This window comes from Malaya genurostris, chromosome 3 (genome assembly GCF_030247185.1).
Source record: "Malaya genurostris strain Urasoe2022 chromosome 3, Malgen_1.1, whole genome shotgun sequence".
NCBI lineage: Eukaryota > Metazoa > Arthropoda > Insecta > Diptera > Culicidae > Malaya > Malaya genurostris.
The window spans coordinates 266,074,091-266,094,918 of record NC_080572.1 but is presented as its reverse complement, the minus strand read 5'-3'; the positions used below and the strand labels follow the sequence as shown (position 1 = coordinate 266,094,918).

At 36.0% G+C, this 20,828-nt stretch overlaps 1 protein-coding gene across 2 annotated transcripts in view; it reads left to right on the top strand.

Annotated features, from left to right (window-relative positions):
• The first annotated feature begins 1,762 nt into the window (after window positions 1–1,762).
• Window positions 1,763–20,828, top strand: part of LOC131436946 (glutamate receptor 1-like) — a 392,781-nt gene continuing 373,715 nt past the window's right edge. For both annotated transcript variants that reach the window (XM_058605949.1, XM_058605948.1), the window contains exon 1: window positions 1,763–3,831. In XM_058605949.1, coding sequence (XP_058461932.1) covers window positions 3,666–3,831 — 166 coding nt within the window. In that variant the 5' untranslated portion in view covers window positions 1,763–3,665. The remainder of the gene's footprint in view (window positions 3,832–20,828) is intronic.

Genomic DNA, 20,828 nt, shown 5'->3' with positions numbered 1-20,828 from the left:
TTCATCCAAATCGGAGAAGGTCGATTCTGATTTTGTCACTTTTTCGTCTACTCATTCCTGGAATTTCTCACATGTACCAAAGGCGGGAAAGGATACTTTTTGAAGAGAACAGATGCTTTCTACTCCACGCAGAGGTGGTCACAAGGGTAATCGTGGAGGAGTGCTGTAGTAAGTTCACTGAAAAAAAAAGTTCAATATAGAATTTATTCGACGAGAAACGATGCTTATAGACAAACACAGATACTAGTTTTATTTAAAAGAAGATTAAAAGGTTATTTTAAGGGAAAGGGAGTGTAGTAATGTAGTAATGTAACTATTTAAAGCTGACCCGATTTGACGAGAATACCATAAAATTTATGATTATTATGAGATCTGAGATGGAACACTGGTCGTGGACAATCTGAACATGTACGAGGTATTGTATTTGAGTTTTCCGAGCAACGCCGGGTAATTCAGCTAGTAGTCAATCAAAAGCAGAGAGTAATCGTCAAGCAACAAATATTTATATGAAATATTTCTAGAACATACGATGTAATCCGAATAATCCTTTGAAGCAGCGTCATTGAATCCCAGCTGTTGGAAACCCTTGTTGATAATCAAACCAAACGAATTGGTTTGTTTACTACCGTTTGAGTCATAGCATTAGCGATCATACTCGACAAATGAGTAGCCAAAACTCATGCAAACCGAAAGCAACTATGGTAGCCGTAAAAAATAAATTCCAACCTCACCGATGCGAGTGATCCAATCTTAACCCGAAACGAAAACTTATTAAAGCAAAATCCTGCCCACTCCACAAAACGAAAAGCAAAACCGAAAAATTACTCCCCGAAAGCCGCCCGTGCACTTCAGTGCGTCGGAATCAAATTACATCGCACTGATATCTCTCTATCTCTCTCTCCGCTGATCTGTATTATGAAGGGTGCCAGGTGCTGCGTTACCGTGCCAGATACTTACGTTTGCTATCGTAAAGAAGCAACAACAAAAACAAAAAAACAGGAAAAACTAACCGCCTGAAAGTCTGAAAGCAAAACGAACAACCAATGGCATAATATTGGCTGGTCCTTCATCCGAAGTGTTTTGTCGGTCGGTCGCTTTCTCCAATTTTACTTTTCCGCCCGTTCCCTGCTCCGGTGCATACGACTTTTGCCTTGAACGGTGACAACAAAAAAATATAACAGCACAGGTGTGGTTGGATCCGACCTAACCAGACCAGGGCAGCATCCATATGATGGTATCCTTTCACACTCTCTCCCTCTCTCCGATTCTCCGATTTACAAACCTGATGCTCCGGGTTGGAAACTGTGTTACCCAAACCGGGCCAGTCCACTGGAAAAGGGTGGGTACATTTGGTTTTTTGGTGTGCGTGTGATTGCATGGTGATCTGTGGAGAGACGATCATAATTTGCCGACATCAAAACTAATGCTTCATCATTCATTTCCGCCGTGGAGTAAACCATCGGCGCTGTTCGTCGCAATCTGATCGAAGATGAGCGATGAGTACGGATGTTGCTCTCTGAGATCGAATCGGGAGACGACTGTGTCCCGTTCGGGATGAGCGTGAGAAAGTATGGAGACGCAGCATCCTTTGTTCCCGGGAGAAGGGTGGGTTTTCCGGTGTGAGACTAGGAGAGAACATTGGTCACAGAGATCGGATATCGAGGACAGAGCTGCCGGGTGGTTTGCTGTTCTCAGCAAAGGATGTGGCTACCAACGCTGTGGAGCCTAGCAATCGGATGCTGATTTTAGTACTAGACTAGACGTCTTCGGTGACGGCCGCGTTGTTTGTTCATCCGAAAACTGGACTCAAATGGTGCTCGGACTGCCAGTTGGTGGAAGCTTGACAGTTCGCCCTTGGATCGCGTTCGTGTGTGGTGGCATTTGCGGGAAATTTTCCGATTATTTCGATTATTCCGAGATAGGTCAGGACACGGCACATCTGTGCGCTCGCCAGGCTATCGAAGGTGACGGCAGCCGGAACTGGTCACATGGATTCGGCTCGCTGAAAATTTGAAGTTCCGTTTGTGAAATCGCGAATGTTGCGGAACTTTACCCCTCCGGCGGTTTGAGTCGACATTAAACTTTGATAGCCGAGCTGCGAGGTGATTTTCGAGCGCGTCAATGAAGTGATGTATAAATAGTAAGCTACTGATAGCTGCCATCCGGAGTGGTTCCGCGTGAAGTTTGAACGTGTGTCGAAAAGGCAATGATTAAAATTTAAAATCCAATTCGACAAATTCGTGGTAAAGTTTGATTTATTGTTGGCATTCGCCACCGTGACCGTTCGAGAGGAACGTTTTCTTAGATCGGTGGCACCTTCGGTTGTTTGTTTGAGGACGAAACGAAAGAGAGAGAAAAATAAACGTAAAGTTTCCACCAGATTGTCGTTTTCGGTGGGCTGGGCCCAAACAAGACGAAGTGTCGGCTTTCCGCATCTCCACCGGATGCTGTTGGGACGGGTGCGGGGTGTGGTGGCGCCGTTGAAAATGTGGAAAAAAGTGCTGTTCACTTGGCAATAGGCAGCGCAGATGTGAGTGTTGAGTGTGTTCCGTGGAAGTCAATTCCACGTCCAGACGCTGGCTGCTGGCTGGCAAGCAGCGAATGAAGAGGTTACGAAGAATCCGTAGAAGATTGTCCCTGGACCAGTCAGTGAATGGTGTAAATACGAGTACACTGCCGAGAGCTATTGATAGTCAAATCAATATGTCATCCCGAAGGCGATTTATAATGGAAATGGAGCAATTTATTGCGTTCCTTGGGAAGTAGGGATTGGTACCGCGATCGAACGTGTTTCCCGGGGGCAAATTTCGGTTACGTTTGAAATATTACAGTTCGTACACCCACGCCTAGTTTGACGGAATCGATGGAAACCAATCTGTCTATCTGTTTTCGGAGAATCTCAGCCAAGTAGTGCGAATGCAGAACACACTCAAGCTTAGTTGATAAACGGGTTTGGAAATTCTGTTTAATTCTGGTATTACAACAAACGAGTTTCAGATCCTCTCTGATCCCTATGATAGTAGTGCTTAAGTAATTGTCAATTCCAACAGTCAGTGTGAGGTGGAAAAAATCAGATTGAGAAAAGGAAACATTGTAAAAGTGTGTTACTATCGGATAAATCTTACATCCGATCGTAGCTTGTTTTTTTTTCTCCATTCGATAAAAAGTGCACAGTAAAAGAATAATCAACATTTACTTGCACAAAACAAAAGTAAAACAAGCATCGGTGACGCCACAGTCCAAAGCCAATATTGTCACAGATTGTGTGAGACAAATAGCTCACCGGCTATCGCAACCACGATCTCGGAGCACGGGCTCCCCTTGTCACATGTCCTGACAACGGAAGAACAAAATACACAAATAACAACATTCGCCAGTGGGTGTGTGGGACCGAAAGCTCACGGCAAAGGAAAAGTTCCCGCTGAAGAAAACCATCACCCACCCACTGCAGTGGGGTCAGAAAAATATCCCCGTCAAAGTTCGCTTGAGTTCGCTTGGCCTGTACAATCCGGTTGTTTTACCAGTTGGTTGTGATCCTCAAAGTTCTCGAAATAACGTGAAAAAAGTATAATAAATTTCCCGGGCAGCAAACAGCGAAATTGTACACACACACACAAAAAGAAAAATCACAAACCTGCGAAACAAAACAAAAAATACCGACAATTATGGAATTAATCATGACGGGTGGCCTCGAGCCACGGCAAACGGACCGGGTCTGGTCGGCCGGGTTGGCATGCCGATGGCAACTGTGGCACTTTGTGGTCGCGTTACTGCTGCTGGTAACGACGTCGCCGACAAACGCACAGACGCCAACGGAAAAAATCCCTCTGGGTAAGTGAGAACCGTAGTAATAACTAATAATATTCCACCGGTACCGTACGGACCAAAAAACAGGGCACCGATAAAATAAAAATTGTGGGCCCACAAGTTGAATTCAGACGAAAAAAAAAAACAAGAAGACATGAGCTAATGGTTATTGCAAAATAAAACCATGCTTTCTTCAGTGGAAAGTTTTCTGGGGACGAATTCCTGAAACAACCTCCGGCAATCATCGTGGCTCACCGGGAACGGAGAAAAATGTACCAGCTTGACGATATTTATTTCCCTTTCGTATTTCAAAACAAACCGTCGCGTTTCTGTAAATTGGGAAACCAATATTTATCGCTGGTTCGATTTGTTCGAAATGTTTTTTTCGATTGACTGAATTCTCGGAACGTTATTTGCCCGGGTCTTCGCGCCGCGCCGTCGCACCGGAATTCGAATGGATGAGAAGCCGTGATTTATGCACAACCTGTTATTACCGTCACTTGATTGTTGTAGAGCACCGTTTGTGGAACCGGGATTGGGTGGCTCGGAGAAGCAAAAAGAAACATCGTACAAGGAATTCTTTCTCCTAAAAGGAGAAAAATAATGTTTGAACAATTGTATTTTATTTGCTTGCCGGGTGATGGATTTTCCGGTATGTGTCGTCAGATAACTGTTTGACGATAATTCACTAGGAAAGTTGATAAATCGACACACGAGCAAAATTCCGATTTTACAACTGAGCAAGATTTGTATGTGTATTCTCATGTTTCTACATCATAACTTGCTTCAAATTCCTCATGATGTCCGATTTTTTTCATTTTTTTATCTTGTAGTCTAGTTGTTCGGAAACTTGATTATTAAAGTCGATTAATCAAACATACTAATCAATTAATTGAACTTATCGATTAAAAGTTATTGTTTTTCTACATCCTGACAGAAATTTATTTCACACAGCTTTCTAAAGCGAGCAATGAAATCAAAATGTGGCTGAACATAATCAACTCGGGAGACTTTGTTGTGATCTATCTATCTATCTATCTATCTATATCTATCTTCTATCTATATCTATATATCTTATATATCTTATATCTTATATCTTATATCTTATATCTTATATCTTATATCTTATATCTTATATCTTATATCTTATATCTTATATCTTATATCTTATATCTTATATCTTATATCTTATATCTTATATCTTATATCTTATATCTTATATCTTATATCTTATATCTTATATATATAAAAATGCAGAGATCATTCTTTGTAATCGCATCACGTAAGAACGGATGGACGGATTGAGATGCTTTTTTTTTGTTTGATCAGTTTTTACCCCCACCGGGTTCGTACATCAAAAAAATTAGGAAAACTTACCGGAAAAGTGGGAAAAACCAATAAAATTATTTTGTATGGACAATGGAATTTTCCACTGAAAAAGTCGCCAATGATTGCTAGATCATTGATAGCTGTTTGGCGCATAACGAGTTGCATAAGTGTTTGGCCGTCGAAGAAAGGAATACTAGATCGTTGAAAGAATCTTTTGGCGCGCAACGAGTAGATTTGGGTGGAGATTTTACATGCATGATTGATTCGTCATTTGGAAACACGTGCTTAATAGCGTATCAAAATCATTACTTGCCAAATGACTGTTTTAGCTATACCGTAAACAGAAGCACATAAGTTCTAATGTCATTTACCAGTAGATGTAGTTAGATGAATTATGTTGGCCATCGTGGGCGTGAGTTGAACAAATAAAATTATGTAACGATTTTTTTACGTATCAATGATAGGATTCTGCTGTTGAAATAATGAGTTCAGATGAAAATATTTTCCTTGCATTTAGCATGCTGAAGTTTGTTCAGCCGATTCGGGTGAGTTTTCAAGAGTGGTTTACTTCAAAACGGATGGTATTCATGACATTTGTAAGCTGCTTAAGTCAAATCATTTCATTTTCCGAACTTTGGATTATTTGACGAATTGGGATATGGGAATCGTGAATATCATATCTGAAGGAGAAATCGTGGCATGTAAGAACCATTAGTTGTGAGATCTGCTGTTTTATACATTGGCTTTAACGATAAGAAGAATACTGGTATAATCACTCCTCATGTTCACTCCGCTAGAACAGAATATTGATTCTCAGGACTGAATACTAAGAAAAACGATGTGGTGGCTCGACGAATGAGAGACCTTTTGATACAATTCTTGAACGAATCCAGCGTTCATGTCAAAGTTAATGGACACAATATTTAACAAAAAGGGTAATTTGAGCTTTCGAATGTCCAAATATTTTTCATTTTATCGCTAATTCGTTAATCGAAAATTGATCCTGTCATTATCCTGCTACGAACATTCATCAAACACGACTAAGTAATATCACTAGCGGTGAAGCAAGTTATGGACAACCGTTCAAAATTAGTTTATTACTTTCGATAATCCCTTAGGATTTGTTATTAAATTTTTAAACGTCTTCAGTACAAATAAGTCTTAACATTCAATGACAAACAACCATCCCCGAGGGCTGCTTTTGGAAATTTGTGGGGTCAATTTAAAGTATTTATCTTGGTCATCTCTTTTTCATCCATCTGTTAATTTGTTCATTTGTTTATTTAGGAGCAAGGGAAAAGCCTGCTGGAGCTGAGATTTTGGTTCTCCTTCTCCAGCCAGCATAAAACCTTTTCATCTTTTGTATCAACAGATAACATTTGACCAAATGATACATAACGAAATATACCCTTATTTAAACTACAAAGCTAACTAACAACTATTCATATCGTCTAACTAATGTAAATAAAACTAGCGGGAAAAGATTCGGAGATAACGGGTTTTAATGGTGTTACGAGATAAATTGAAATCAAATTCATCAGAGCAAGTATTGAATACGCGGCACATACTCGAAAACGATTCATTGAAGCCATAGTTAGTTCTAGCACGAGGAATTCTGAGAAAGGGATTAAACCGCAAATTACGCCGAAGAATGTCAAAACTTAGCTGTTGTAGGAGATCTGCACTATCAATTCGAGATTGGATGTGGTCTAATAATTCATGATGTTGGATATGAATTTGTCGTAATTCGTTTATTGTAAGCCAAGTAATCAGTAAAATAATGGAAAGAAACATTAACGTTTGACAACTCTGCTGTCCGAAAACACAAATTTAAAAAAATAATTTCAGGCGAGACGAAGTTCGACGGGCCAGCTAGTCTATATATATAAAAATGCAGAGATCATTCTTTGTAATCGCATCACGTAAGAACGGATGGGCGGATTTACATGATTCTTTTATTGTTTGAACAGTTTTTACCCTCACCGTGTTCGTACATCAAAAAAATTAGGAAAACTTGCCGGAAATGTGTGAAAAATCCATAAAATTGTTTTGTATGGACAATGGAATTTTCCGTTGAAAAAGTCACCAAAGCTTGCTAGATTAAGATTGATGTTTGGCGCACAACGAGTTGCATAAGTGTTTTGGCGCACAACGAGTTGCATAAGTGTTGACCGTCGAAGAAAAGAATACTAGATCGTTGAAAAAATCGTTTGGCGCGCAACGAGTAGTTTTGTGTGGGGATTCCACATGCATACTTGATCCATGCGATTTGTCATTTCGAGCCACGTGCTTAATTGGATATCGAGATTATAGCTTGAAAAATTACCGGATGGCCTTCAACTCTTATTGCAATTTCTGAGAGTTTAATAAAGATAGATTGCATTCCTAAAGCTAACTCAAAATTGGCGGAAATCGATATGCGAGTATGGGTAATGTAGACAAAAGAAAAAGTTCTGATATCGTTTACCAGTTGAAGGACTGTGTGTGTGATGAAGTCAGATGAATAATATTGGCCATTGTGAGCGTGAGTTTAACAAATCAGAATTTTTTTTAATAAATCAATGAAAAGATTGAGCTGTAGAAGCTCTAAGAGTAAACTAATAGATTTTTCTTTCATTCTGCTTTCGAACGAATTAGATTACACTAAGCACACATGAAAAGTGGCAATTAGATCAATGCTCCAGATGATTACAATAATAGATTGAGACTGCAATTTTATATTTCATGTTCTGTGAATTTTTTGTTTCAAATTGGTAAGATCAATATCAAATCAAAATTTAAGCGTCGTCTCTCTATGCAACCAAAAGTTCCACAGTGCTTTGGAAAATATTTACTTTGTTAGAGCTCTAAAATACGCGTATCAACCTTTTTGGCAACTTGAACGTATAGAAAAAGTTCTGAGGATACTTTCTCGCTGTTTAAAATCTGTATTAGGAACTGCTTCAAAGTTTGTTCTGTTGCGTCGGGTAAACATTCAAGTATGAGCAATTCCTTAAAAACGGACTCTTCAGTATGCTTTGTATGTTTCTTAAGCCAAATCTTTTTTACGAATTTTTGGTTACTTGGACTAAATACTAATTGTAAATGTATCCTCCTCTCCGAATGAATAACTCTAGAAGAGAAACTCTTTAATTAGAGATAAGAATCTGTACATTTGCTCGATTTTTGCTTAACAGAAGTATTTCACATTTTTGTTTTTATTTTTTGTGAGGCAGCTCCGTCAGACATAAATATTGCTTTTTTAATTCGAATTTTGTCTTTCAAAAATGACATTAAGTGTGAAATAAACACTTGAACCGCGATGGTATCGTGTTTAAGCACTTCTGAGATCACAATGAAACTTAAATGTTTAAGCTCTTCTGATTCTCTATAATAAATTTCAAACGGATGAATGGTTTCTTGATCATTACTCCAATAGTGGCTTTGAACAGCATCCTGAAGCACAAATGAAAAATTTTCTAAAAAATCACAAATAATTACAATTTTTCCTGTCTTTAAATTAGATTTTGCCTTTTTAAGAAAATCAGATTGCTGATTTTTAATAAAATCATGAGTCTTAAGTTTTTCTAATTTTTCATTCATTGTTCAAATCTTATCTCAGTCAAATCACGTTCCTCGAAATTGTCTAAAACGCTTCTCTTCAGATCTTGTTTCGCTGGACAACTTTTGCATTCACGAAGGTAGCAGGATCTTTTTGATGAGTCACATAATAGCTTTTTAAATAATAATTCTTATCACCATACTTGAAATATTTTTCTACAGCATGAATCATTAATGAACCGTTCTCATGGATTGTGCAAACACATATGTTATGTGAACCAGAACTTCCAAGCAACTTGCAGTGTTTTGGTCTTAATGCTTCAAATGTACTAAATTCAATATTTTGATCTGGAAATTCCTTCTTATAACCCAAATAAATTTCTTTCAATGATGATTAAAGCAATCGTTTTTGTTTGCGTTCACGCTTATCATTCATTTTGACTGTGACACAATCTCTTGATCCCCGGCATTACTCTGCTGACGTCATCGCTGTTGAAATATTGGAGCACCTCGTTTTCTATCGTTTCGTTCCTGCTGTGTCCCGTTTGTTTCTTGGCTTTTTTTCGTCCGTTGATTATCTTGCCTCCGATACAATGTATTTGTTTGCCTTGAATTGGATGGTTATTTTCTCCTTTGACCACGAGTTTGGCAAGACTGACAACAAACGCACTTTTTCATTCCTAGTGCAATCAGGCTTAGCGAACTGCTCTCTGCTACTTTCGTTTGGAGTAATTCTGGATCTTCTTCATCCGCCGGGAACTCGAATATTTGCCTTTTTACACCTCTTGAAATATCCAAATATATTTCTCGATGATAATTACCATTCCGGGTTTTCTTCGTTGATATCGGAGACACGTTGATTCATGCGATGCCCTTGTTGAAGAGTTCAATGTTGTGTGCTCTTGAATACTCCGCCGCGACTGATGCTTCAGAAGATGCTGAGTTGATTGAAGCTGCTGAAGATACTTCCTCTTAACGTATGACTTTCCTTATAAGCTCCGACGTATGACTTTCCTTATAAGCCCGCCTACGAAAGCAATCACAAGTGCTTTACGTGGTATTCAATATAACCTTGCACTTTTGAGCTTCTAATTTTCCAATTATGGTTTCTGTTATTTGGAAAAATTTTCCGGAACACACAAAACCAGGAAAAGACTTTTGTTACTGAAGTGCCATGTTTTGTATAATCTCCATTGATGAGTAGAGGGTGGATAATAAAAATTTGAAAACAATTATGTTCACTTAGAAATGAATAAATATGACGAGTCCAAATGGCACGTTACTCATATTTATCGAAAGTTTGTGCCTTGAAAGCGGGTAAAACCAGCGAACGACCATCACGAATAAAAAAAACCCTTCTTAATCCACCTAGTGGTGTGATAATGCCTTTCTCTTCTTTCATAACAGTCTCATGAAAATATGTTTCATACTTTTATTAAATAAATTTGGATACTAATTTTGACACCAATAGATTCAGATTGATTCGAGTAGTTCACAATAGCATGCTCAAGTGTTTATGTCACACAGTCAGCATCATTTTTCCAAACTAGTGCTTGACATTTGCGTTGCCTATTTGTATGAGAACAGTGATGCTAATCTAAAAAAAAGCCTTCTTAGTCCACTTAGTGGAATTTTCATATATCTTGAAAAATCACCATACGGGGGAGTACATGAAATTTTCGAAATCGAAAAAAAAATTTTGATGTCAAAAGGCTTAGAATTGCATGAAACGTCGAGATTTAGTGTCATCTCGAAAAAAAATTTTTTTTAAATCGACTTTTTGGGACTTAGAAAAAATATCAAAATTTGATAGAAAAAGTTGATTTTTTCAAAAAATTCCCAGAAAGTTGATTTTTTCAAAAAAAAATTTTTTTTGAGACGACACTAAATTTCGATGTTTTATGCAGTTTTAAGAGTTTTGGCATCAAAAAAAATTTTCGATTTTGGAAATTTCATGCGTTTTCAAGATCGAAAATTGTCAAACCTTTACCACCGGGCAGCACCCGTTAAGCATGTCCAATTTAGGTCAAATTTTGCATGAAGGCTTTTTTCGAGGTGCTTAAACTTTTGAGCACTAGAACTTAACGAAAATAGAGGTAATCCCAAAATTTTGGCACCCTTATATATATAAGAGCGGTAAAAATCAACGTGTTTTGTCGGTTACATCACTTATACAATCATATCTCCGGATCCAAAAGTCACAGCCATTTGGTCTTCGAACTTGATCAATGGCCCGACAGTAGCTTTCAAACGAGCCCAAGTTTGTTAAAATCGGTTCAGTTATCTCTGAGAAAATTGAGCGCGTTCAAATACAACGCTTTTTGTCGGTTACGTCACTTATACAATCATATCTCCGGAACCAAAAGTCTCAGCCATTTCATCTTCGAATTTGATCAATGGCCCGATAGTACCTTTCAAACGAGCCCAAGTTTGTTAAAATCGGTTCAGTTATCTCTGAGAAAATTGAGCGCGTTCAAATACAACGCTTTTTGTCGGTTACGTCACTTATATAATCATATCTCCGAAACCAAAAGTCACAGCCATTTGATCTTCGAACTTGATCAATGGCTCGACAGTAGCTTTCAAACGAGCCCAAGTTTGTTAAAATCGGTTAAGCCATCTCTGAGAAAATTGAGCGCGTTCAAATATCTTCGAAAAGTGCGCACACACACACAGACATTTTCCGATCTCGTCGAACTGAGTCGAATGGTATATAACACTATGGGTCTCCGAGGCTCCGTTCGAAAGTCGGTTTTTCCAGCAATTCTAATACCTTTCTATAGAGAAAGGCAAAAAGAACTGAAATAATACTGACAAATAAAATAACAGGAATGAAAGTTTATTTGACAAAATCAACGGTGACGGGCTTTGAACCGCCATCCTTTTCCAATCTGGAGAGTTCATTTTGACAAATGAACTACTTCGATTGTGAAACATATCGCAGAAAAGAACCTAACTGAACAAACTCTGTGTACGTTTTCAGATTTTGCATATCATGTTTTGTGGTTCGAATCCTCAGTCCCGCCCTTGTGGCATCATTCCGCACGAAAATGCTCTTCAAGGCAACCGCCAATCAAATTCATCTTCTGTTCTCTAGTTGAATATTGACATGTACAATTTTATTCAGTCTCTTAAGTTCATTTTTAAGGCACTAGCTTTTTAATCAACAAGCTAAGCGATGTATTGTTTCGACTTTCGGTGGAAAATCTTACCCGATATATTTATTTTGTTCATGATGAATTAAAATTCATCGTTCAACTTTTATCAGTGCCGGACGTTAAGGCAGGGTAGAAAAAAATTCAAAAGTAAATGACTTTCTTTAAAAAATATGCAATTTAATGTTCAACAATGACTGAGAAATAGCGTGAAAATTTTGACGGAAATCTACACTGGAAAGAAATGCTCATTTGAAATGAAATATTTTGTTGATATTCCTGGAGTTATTTATGTTGGCAAACCAAGCGAGGCAACTAACCAAATCAATCCCCTTAGCACAAACAAGCACCGAAAAAAAACTCAAAAACTCAAACCCAGAAAACCCGTCACCTCGAATCATTTTAAACAAACACACATACATACACATCATCGGTTCTTATTTCCATTCATGATGGGAACCGACGAAGTGACGATGTTTCATTTTTCCAGAACCATCGACTGCTGCATATTGCGTATCATTAAATTTGCCATGCTTCGTTATGCTTTTTTCCCACCGAACAACTCATGGCCTACCTACAGGCGGAAGGATCGAGTTTTTTTTTTTGTCGAAAGGGATCGAATCAAATTTACTTTCGCTCTGGTTCGGTTCACTCTCCTACTGGTGTCCTACTGGGGTCGAGGTCTGACGGTGCCAACCACCGAAAACGAGAGAATTCGTCCAACTGGAAGCGCCTCGCCGTATGGCGAACGGGGGTTAATGTTTTCGTATGAAATCAAATCACTGGGAAAAAATATGGCACGCTGTATTGCAGTCACCGGCTGGGAGTCCCGAAGAGAGCTGAAAATGAAAAGAAGTTTAAAAATGGAAGAAAAAGAAAGTCAGATAGTCCTGTCCCAGTAATGCCTACGGACATATTTTCAAAACCAGCTTGATTTTGGCGTTCACAACGTTGAAACTCTCTAACGATGGATCAGAAAAGCTGCCAAATGAATATGTAAATTTTATGTTCGCCTAGTAGGAAGAGAGAAGGTTTTATTTTTTGATACGCATCTCTTACGTTTTTTCAACGTTAATCTCGTTTAACGGGATTACTTCACTTCTACTGCCATTACAGTAATTGGGAATGAGTTTTTTTGGGACTCTCGACGAGGCGAATCCAGGAAACGCTTGAACGCAACAAGTGATCAAGTGAGTCGTTGGGTTCTTCGCCTGACTGAGTATTGCAAAGGTATTCAGTCTGGTTTTAGGCTCAGCAATTTTTTGATTTTTTCGATTCAGGAATAGGATTTATCTCACAAAGAAAAGAATCGGTAATGACTTGCTCTCAGAAAGGACCATATTCAGCGAAGTAACACACGTCCAACCAAACATAAATATTCATTAGGCACACGAGCGAAGTCCCGACATCGGCATCGGAGGGATTATTGACATTTCCTTACAATAATTCTCGGTTTCTGCAAACCTTAGCAGATCGAATCGTAATTTCCCCCGGAAGGAGACGAGACGAACCGTACACTCATTAAAATATGAAGAGAAATGCTTATTTGAACATTTCTCTACACGCTTCAACGGCAAAGCTGGTGGGAGCTGAGTTTGGCAAAATATTCCGTTGTTGTTCGAATTGATCAATGGAATCGGCATGAATTAATTCAAAATCAATACTTGGAACAAAGTTTCGTCCTTGTACTCCGGGATATGGATATTAAAAGCTGCAAACTTTCCGGAAATGGAACTGGGAAAACTTTATGTGATCTGAAGTCTGATTAAATCTCACAGAAACAGGAAGTTTTTCTTCATACTCGGAATGCCATTCGGTTATTGCAAATGTTGAAAACTTTTTCATTGTACTTATTGAAATATGTGCCAGTTTCGGTAAACAATTCCCCATGTGAATGAAACACACTGCAAAGCTACACCCGTATGAATAATCGATTTTTCGTGTGGACTTCATAATTCGGTCGCTATTTTCGTTTTTTTGTTTTTTGATATGTTAGTGGATTGTTTTGCATTTTAATTTTGATTTCAACAACATTTCAGAAAAGTTTTCCATCTCTCTAAACATCATATTTGATTCATGTGGGTTCATTTAATTAGTTTACGATTCACATTCAGCTCAGATACCGAAACCTTGTACTTTCAGCATAGACATTGCACTTCGGTGAAAACAAGTGCTTTGCAAATAGCAAATACTTTACGTCTACTAAGCGGATTATGTTGATCCGCGAGGTGGCATTAGCAGTTTAATATAATCTGCTAATGCACTGCTGAGCTAAATGCGAAACGCTAACTAATCAATTTGAATGATTGCAAAGACAATCCAATAGTTTTGACCTGGTGAGTCAAGAGAACACATTATTTTGATATTCACTCAACCTATCTTCACTTCAATATCACCGGAACAAACACGGAACTTGTGCTGTGTTTCGGAATAACGTCCAAGCAAATGCTCTAGTTTTCGTTTTTAAGCCAATCCATTGAGCACCAAACCCGTTCCGTAAATACCCATACCGTTAGAGTTCTCAAAGAACCTAAACTAACCGGAAGTCGCCATCTTGTGGTGCAGAACCATCTAAAGCATCGTTTGTCGGTATCCACTCATCAAACCCGTTTCGGAAAAAAACCTAAATCTATAAATTAAAAGTCGTCATCTTGGTTTCTTAATCTAATTAAAGCATTATTTTCCGGCTTCTACGCGTCATAAAAGTTTCAAAAATGCAGAAATAGAATATTGCCGTAGCACAAGTTCATAAAATTCATTAGTTCGTAAAAAAAAGTTTACGTTATTATAAATTACCATTACGTTATTTGGGATTTGATTCGTCAAACGAGTTACATAAATCGAATGCTTCGTAAAATGTCCCGAAAAAATAATTTTGCTCTTTGAAAACGCGGGTTGTGTCAAGACGCCATATTGCCCTGAACATTGCCCCATCCGATTACCTTCTGTTCCGACCCATGACGCATGGTTTGTCAGAGCAGCGCCTTGAAAACTACGGGATGACTGAAAATTGGATCGATTCATTAATCAAATCTAAAGAAAAAAATATTATTCAGCGCACTATCCGAGCTTTAGTGGCAAAAAGTAGTGAATAACGATGGACAATACTTTGAATAAAGGTACTGTATTGTTGCTCTCATAATGAATAATGAAACTTTGCAAAAAACAAATTTCAACATCTACCAATAACAACAGATTTACTGAACGATCTCACTTTAAATTCATTGCGATCCGGATGAAGAGATAAAAAGACATTTTGAAATTTTTGGCATCTCTACCATCTATGTGGTAGTTTATCATTTTCAAATTATTGTTATTATTTATCATATTTTTGACACAAATTTGTGATACACTGGGGTCATTTTTTACACGGGAGATACGTAGCGTGTTAAAAAACCGCGAAAAAAACAGTGTTACTGTAACTCAATGCATTTTGATCGTTATTATACATTTTTTTTATTATAATTTTGTAATATTTTCCCATATTGTTGTCTTATTTTTGTTTTTTTGTTATATTTAGTCATATTTTTGTCATGCTTTAGTAATATTCTAGTCAAATTTATAACATACTTTTGTCATATTTTATTATAGCTTTCTTATATTTTTATTAATATAGATTATCAAATTTAATTCTTGTTTGTGTCATGTTTTCGTCACCTTTTTTTATACTGTTGGCCTATTTTCATCGTTTCTGGACATATTTTTGTCATTTTTTGGTATGTTACTGCACATATTTGTCGAGTTACCACATTTTCGTCAAATTTTATTCATATTATTGTTATATTTTACTATATTTACCATTGTTATATTTTTGTCATATTTTTGTCATATTTTTGTCAAATTTTTGTCATATTGTTCTTATATTACTTTGTCGTATTTTTATCATATTTTTGTCATGCTTTTGTCGTATTTTTGTCTGTTGTAATATGTCATATTTTTGAGATATTTCAATTTTTTTGTTATATTTTGTCATACTTTGTCATATATTTGTATGATTTTGTATATTTGTATGTTTTTTAATATTTTTGCCATTTTTAAGTCACATTTTTTTGTGCATTTTTATTATATTTTGTTATGGTTCTAATTTCTGACATATATTTTCGCATTATAATCATGTTTTGGTTATATTTTTGTCATGTTTTCGTCATAATTTTTTCATACTTTTGCAGTCATTCTGTAGTCACATTTTTGTCACATAATGCTAATATATTGATTGCATTTTCGTCGTATTTTTGCCATACTCTTCTAATGTGTTTTGCCATTTTCTTGTCATAGTTCTTGTAATATTTTTTAAACTTTTTGTCATGTTTTTGTCGTATATTCATAAATCTTTTATCAAGCTTTGCCATAGTTTTGTCGTAGTTATGTTGTCATATTTTTGTCATACTTTATTCATATACTGTTTTATTTTTCATCATATTTTTGTAATATTTTTAATTTTATCATATTTTTGTGATATTTCGGTGATATTTTCGTCATGTTTTTTTAAATGTTTGCCACAGTTTTGTCATAATTTTGTCATATCTTTTTTTATATTTTTGTCATTTATTCGTCATATTTTTGTCATATTTTTGTCATTTTTTGTCATATTTTTGTCATATTTTTGTCATATTTTTGTCATATTTTTGTCATATTTTTGTCATATTTTTGTCATATTTTTGTCATATTTTTGTCAAATTTTTGTCATATTTTTGTCATATTTTTGTAACATTTTTGCTATATTTTTGTCTCATTTTTGCCGCACTTATGTCATATTTTTGTCAAATTTTTGTCATATTTTTGTCATTTTTTGTCATATTTTTGTTATACTTTTGTCATATTTTTGTCATATTTTTGTCATATATTTGTCAAATTTTTGTCATATTTTTGTCATATTTTTGTAACATTTTTGCTATATTTTTGTCTCATTTTTGCCGCATTTATGTCATATTTTTGTCAAATTTTTGTCATAATTTTGTCATATCTTTTTTTATATTTTTGTCATTTATTTGTCATATTTTGGTCATATTTGTGTCATATTTTTTATATCTAACCATTGTTTTATTTCATTTTTGTTACAATTTAGTCGGATATTTTTCACAACTTTTACAGTATTTCTGTCACGTTATGTTTTATTTTTGGCATCTTTTTGCCATTGTTTTGATAAGTTTTTTGTTAAATTTTCGTTATGCATTTGTCATATTTTTATGTTCATTCTATAATCCTCTCGATATATTTTTCCTATTTTTGTCATAAGATGATTTAAATGATGGTCAAGCCTTCATCAGTGTTTTTTATATTGTGATCATCTTTCTGTAAAATTTTTATAACATTTTTACCAAAAATTTTTATTATTTAGTTTATTTTAGTTATATTTTTGTCATATTTTCGTGATATTTTTGTTACATTATAATTATATTTCTGTTTGATTTTGGTCCTTTTTTGTCAATATTTGACTTGTTTTCGTGATATTTTTACCATGTTTTTATTTTCATATTTTTAACATATTTTTAAATTTTAGTCATATGTTTCAAATGTCATATTTTAACATAGTTTTGTCATAATTTCTCCATACTTTCGTTTTATATATGTTTTTATACTTTTTGATACTTTAGTCATAAATATTTCATGTTTTTGACAGTATTTTTGTCACATTTTGTTATATTTTTGTCATAGTTTTGTTACTAGTCCAATTTTTGTCAAGTATTTGTCATTTTCTTGTTATATTTTTATATAGATTTTATTTAATTTTTCTGCTAATATGTCCCATATATTCATCATTTAATGATCTAAGTTTCGACATGTTTCTATAAGTTTTGCTATATTTTAATGAACTTTTTGTCATATTTTTATCATATTTTGGTCATATATTTGTTATATTTTTGTCATAATTTTTTATATTTTTGTCATAATTTCGTTATTTTGTTCATACTTTTGTCATATATTTTTATTAATATTTTTGTCATATTGTTTGTCTTATTTCTCGTCATAGTTTTGTTCCCATGTTGTCACCTTTTCAGCATATTTGTTTTATTTCTGACATTATTCTTTCGCATTTTGGATCATTTTTTTTTTTCATATTTTCGTCATATTTTTATCACATTTTTTTACATGGTTCTGATCATTTTCTTGTCTTATTTTTGTCATGCATTTGTAATTTTCTTGCAATTTTTGCTCCTTTCTGTAATTTTCTTATTTTTCAAAACTTTGTTCTATAATGGTCACATTTTTGTTAAAGATTCGTCATGTTTTTATTAGCTTTCAAAACTGAACTTATTATCGGGTTTAACTGCAATTTTAAGGAATTGAAACACTCCCAACGAGTTATGATTTACAAAATTTGTATCGTTCAATTACGTCTCCTATCTCAAAAGCTCGTGACTTCCTTTTCACTGCACCCATTCACTTTTGTGTCATCGATTTTCCGCCAAAATTTTCTTCCATTCAAGTTGTTTGAACAGTTTTGGGATGTTTGACAACTTATGAATGCTTGAAATGTGCTGACTGATATGCGCATTCACAGCACTTAAACGCCAAGATCGGTTTTCTTTATATATACTACATACTATCAAATTCAAAAAATAATTGAAATACCACAAGAACAACTTTTCAATCCCATTAGTCTCTTCGTAGTAGTTAATTCTTAAATCTTCCAGTGACCGAGTCCTCAAATACATCAATTCATCGTACAGAGAATCGAACTGCCCATTTTGCAATCCCATTAGATTCAGTCATATTTTATAGTATTAATCTGGACATTTCAATTTCGTTCCGACTGCCGACCTCCGACCCGACTCACCAACGAAACCGCGCTGCCGTCGCGTCATACAAGGGAAATAATCGGAGCCCCAATTGGCCACATTTCATCTGTTATTTCTATCGAATTAATGCATTAAGTTCGGGCTGTCCGAGGGGGATGGAGAAGGCCGTAAAAGCCACGACAATCCACCAAAGAGTTTAATGTATTTCGACCTGGCAATCGATCGGTTACGGAACAGAGATTTCATTCATACGGGCCAGCGGCCAACCAATCCGTATGTTCGGTGTCGATATCCATTATCACATTAAAATCTGGTTGCATTAAAAATAATTAAGCCTTCATGGAGCTTCGCTGCGGTGCTAATTTATAGCTCGAACGGGATGGGGATAATCTCCCAAGTGCAGGGTGGAAAACAGTAGGATTAAAGTTTCACCTGCCCAGGGGAGCGCCGGAACCGCGAGTACCATCGCATTTGCTCGTTAGTCGATGATTTCGCCGTAAAACACGCTTATTAGTTCCAGCCAGAGCTTATGGCGGCACTAGCAGACGAATCCCTCGCGATAACATGCTTACCTTCGGTGTCGAGAGTTTGAAGGCAAAACAGCTTTTGTGAGGATTTCTGCTGAGCTTAACAATTCCTATAATAGCTGTTATTGCAATCGTTGCTTCCACCATGATTATTATTATTATTACTGTCGCGGTTCATAATAGTGCATGTCGGTTAGAAGATTGAAGAACCCTTGTGCAACATTGTGCCTGAAGCAAGCAGCGGAACGTAATAGGGAACTTTTGCACAAGATTGTTAGTTTTCGAAAACAACCAGGTGGCAGCACAAATTTTGCACCTTTCCATGTAGCTCAACACCATACACAACAACCACCCTCGCTGGAAGAAACATAAACTTTCAGGAAAATTTTCTCTCATCCTTCTTAGACCGGATTTTAACTGTTCGCGATAAAGATTACAGCGTGTTGAACTGCTAACTGAAGAAGCGCATCGAAAATGCGGGTGTTGGAAGTGTCTTATCTCACAGATAAGACCAATCGGGTACGGTAGTAATTTTCTGACATTGCGTTCTACACTTTTCCAACTTATATGATTTCTGTGTAGCCGGGTGAGCATATAAAATCTGCCCCCAAACAGACATTAAATTGAAATAAACTGCTTGCATTGGAGAAGATTTTCTTAAAATTGAAACCCTTTAACTGCCATATTTGTGGAGTTTGGGTGGTTCTTCTGATTTTCATTTTATTCAAATTTTTCAAAAACCTCTTTAGGAAAAAAAATTGAAAAGAATCAGGAACATTTTAGGCATTATGGGAAGCCTCTCCAATTTATTTTTCAAAATGTATTTCATGTAAAAATCTGTTCATAATTGTCGAATTAATTTTTATTTTCACTTACAATTTCTGTACTACTCCAGATTTTACATAAAAAATAGATCATTTATAAGTACATTATGCTGTATTATTTTCAGATTTTAGAAAAATGTAGACCTGTATAATTTCAGACTTTCAAAAAATAAATCAATAGAAAAACCATGCGTCTCCATCATATTATCAACAGATGGAGATGCATAGTATATAGTTCTGAAATCATACACCACTCGCCTTTTATCACCCTATGCACTGAACAACCGACCTGATTTGCTTATCGCACGATTCAGAGTCAACACATTCTTGTATGGCGAAAACCTGATAGAGTTTTAGTTCGATACACGCTAGACGACATTTCTTGGATGCTAAAGTTGGGATTCCGCTTGTAATAAATACTCTTCTCACCACTGTTTTCGACGTTCTTGCGACATTCAACGTTCGTTTCACTCCCGTACCTGGACTTAATAGTAGTAGACATACGATCTCCGAATTGCTTTATTAAATTACGAACAAGCAAAGTTTTGACGGGTCGCTACTCTTGCCTTGATGCCATTTCTACAACCGAGAATCAAATATCAAAATCAAACAATAGGCATGATATTTGTTGAGATCGAATGCGATATCACACGGTTAATAATTTCGGTAAATACGCATTCCAAACTACAAGATTTCTGACCATGTTTTGTGAATGAATAAACCCCATAAATAGTTATTAATTGCTCAAGCAAACACCAAGCAGTTAATTATGTTTTGAAGTGCGGTAACCAGTTCCAAATGATCAGTGGAGATAGTTGTTCATAAAAATGTTTACCTTTAAATTGGTTCAATTACAATGGTAAAGTTATGCAATGTTTACACCGAAGAATTTGCAAATAGAGTAAT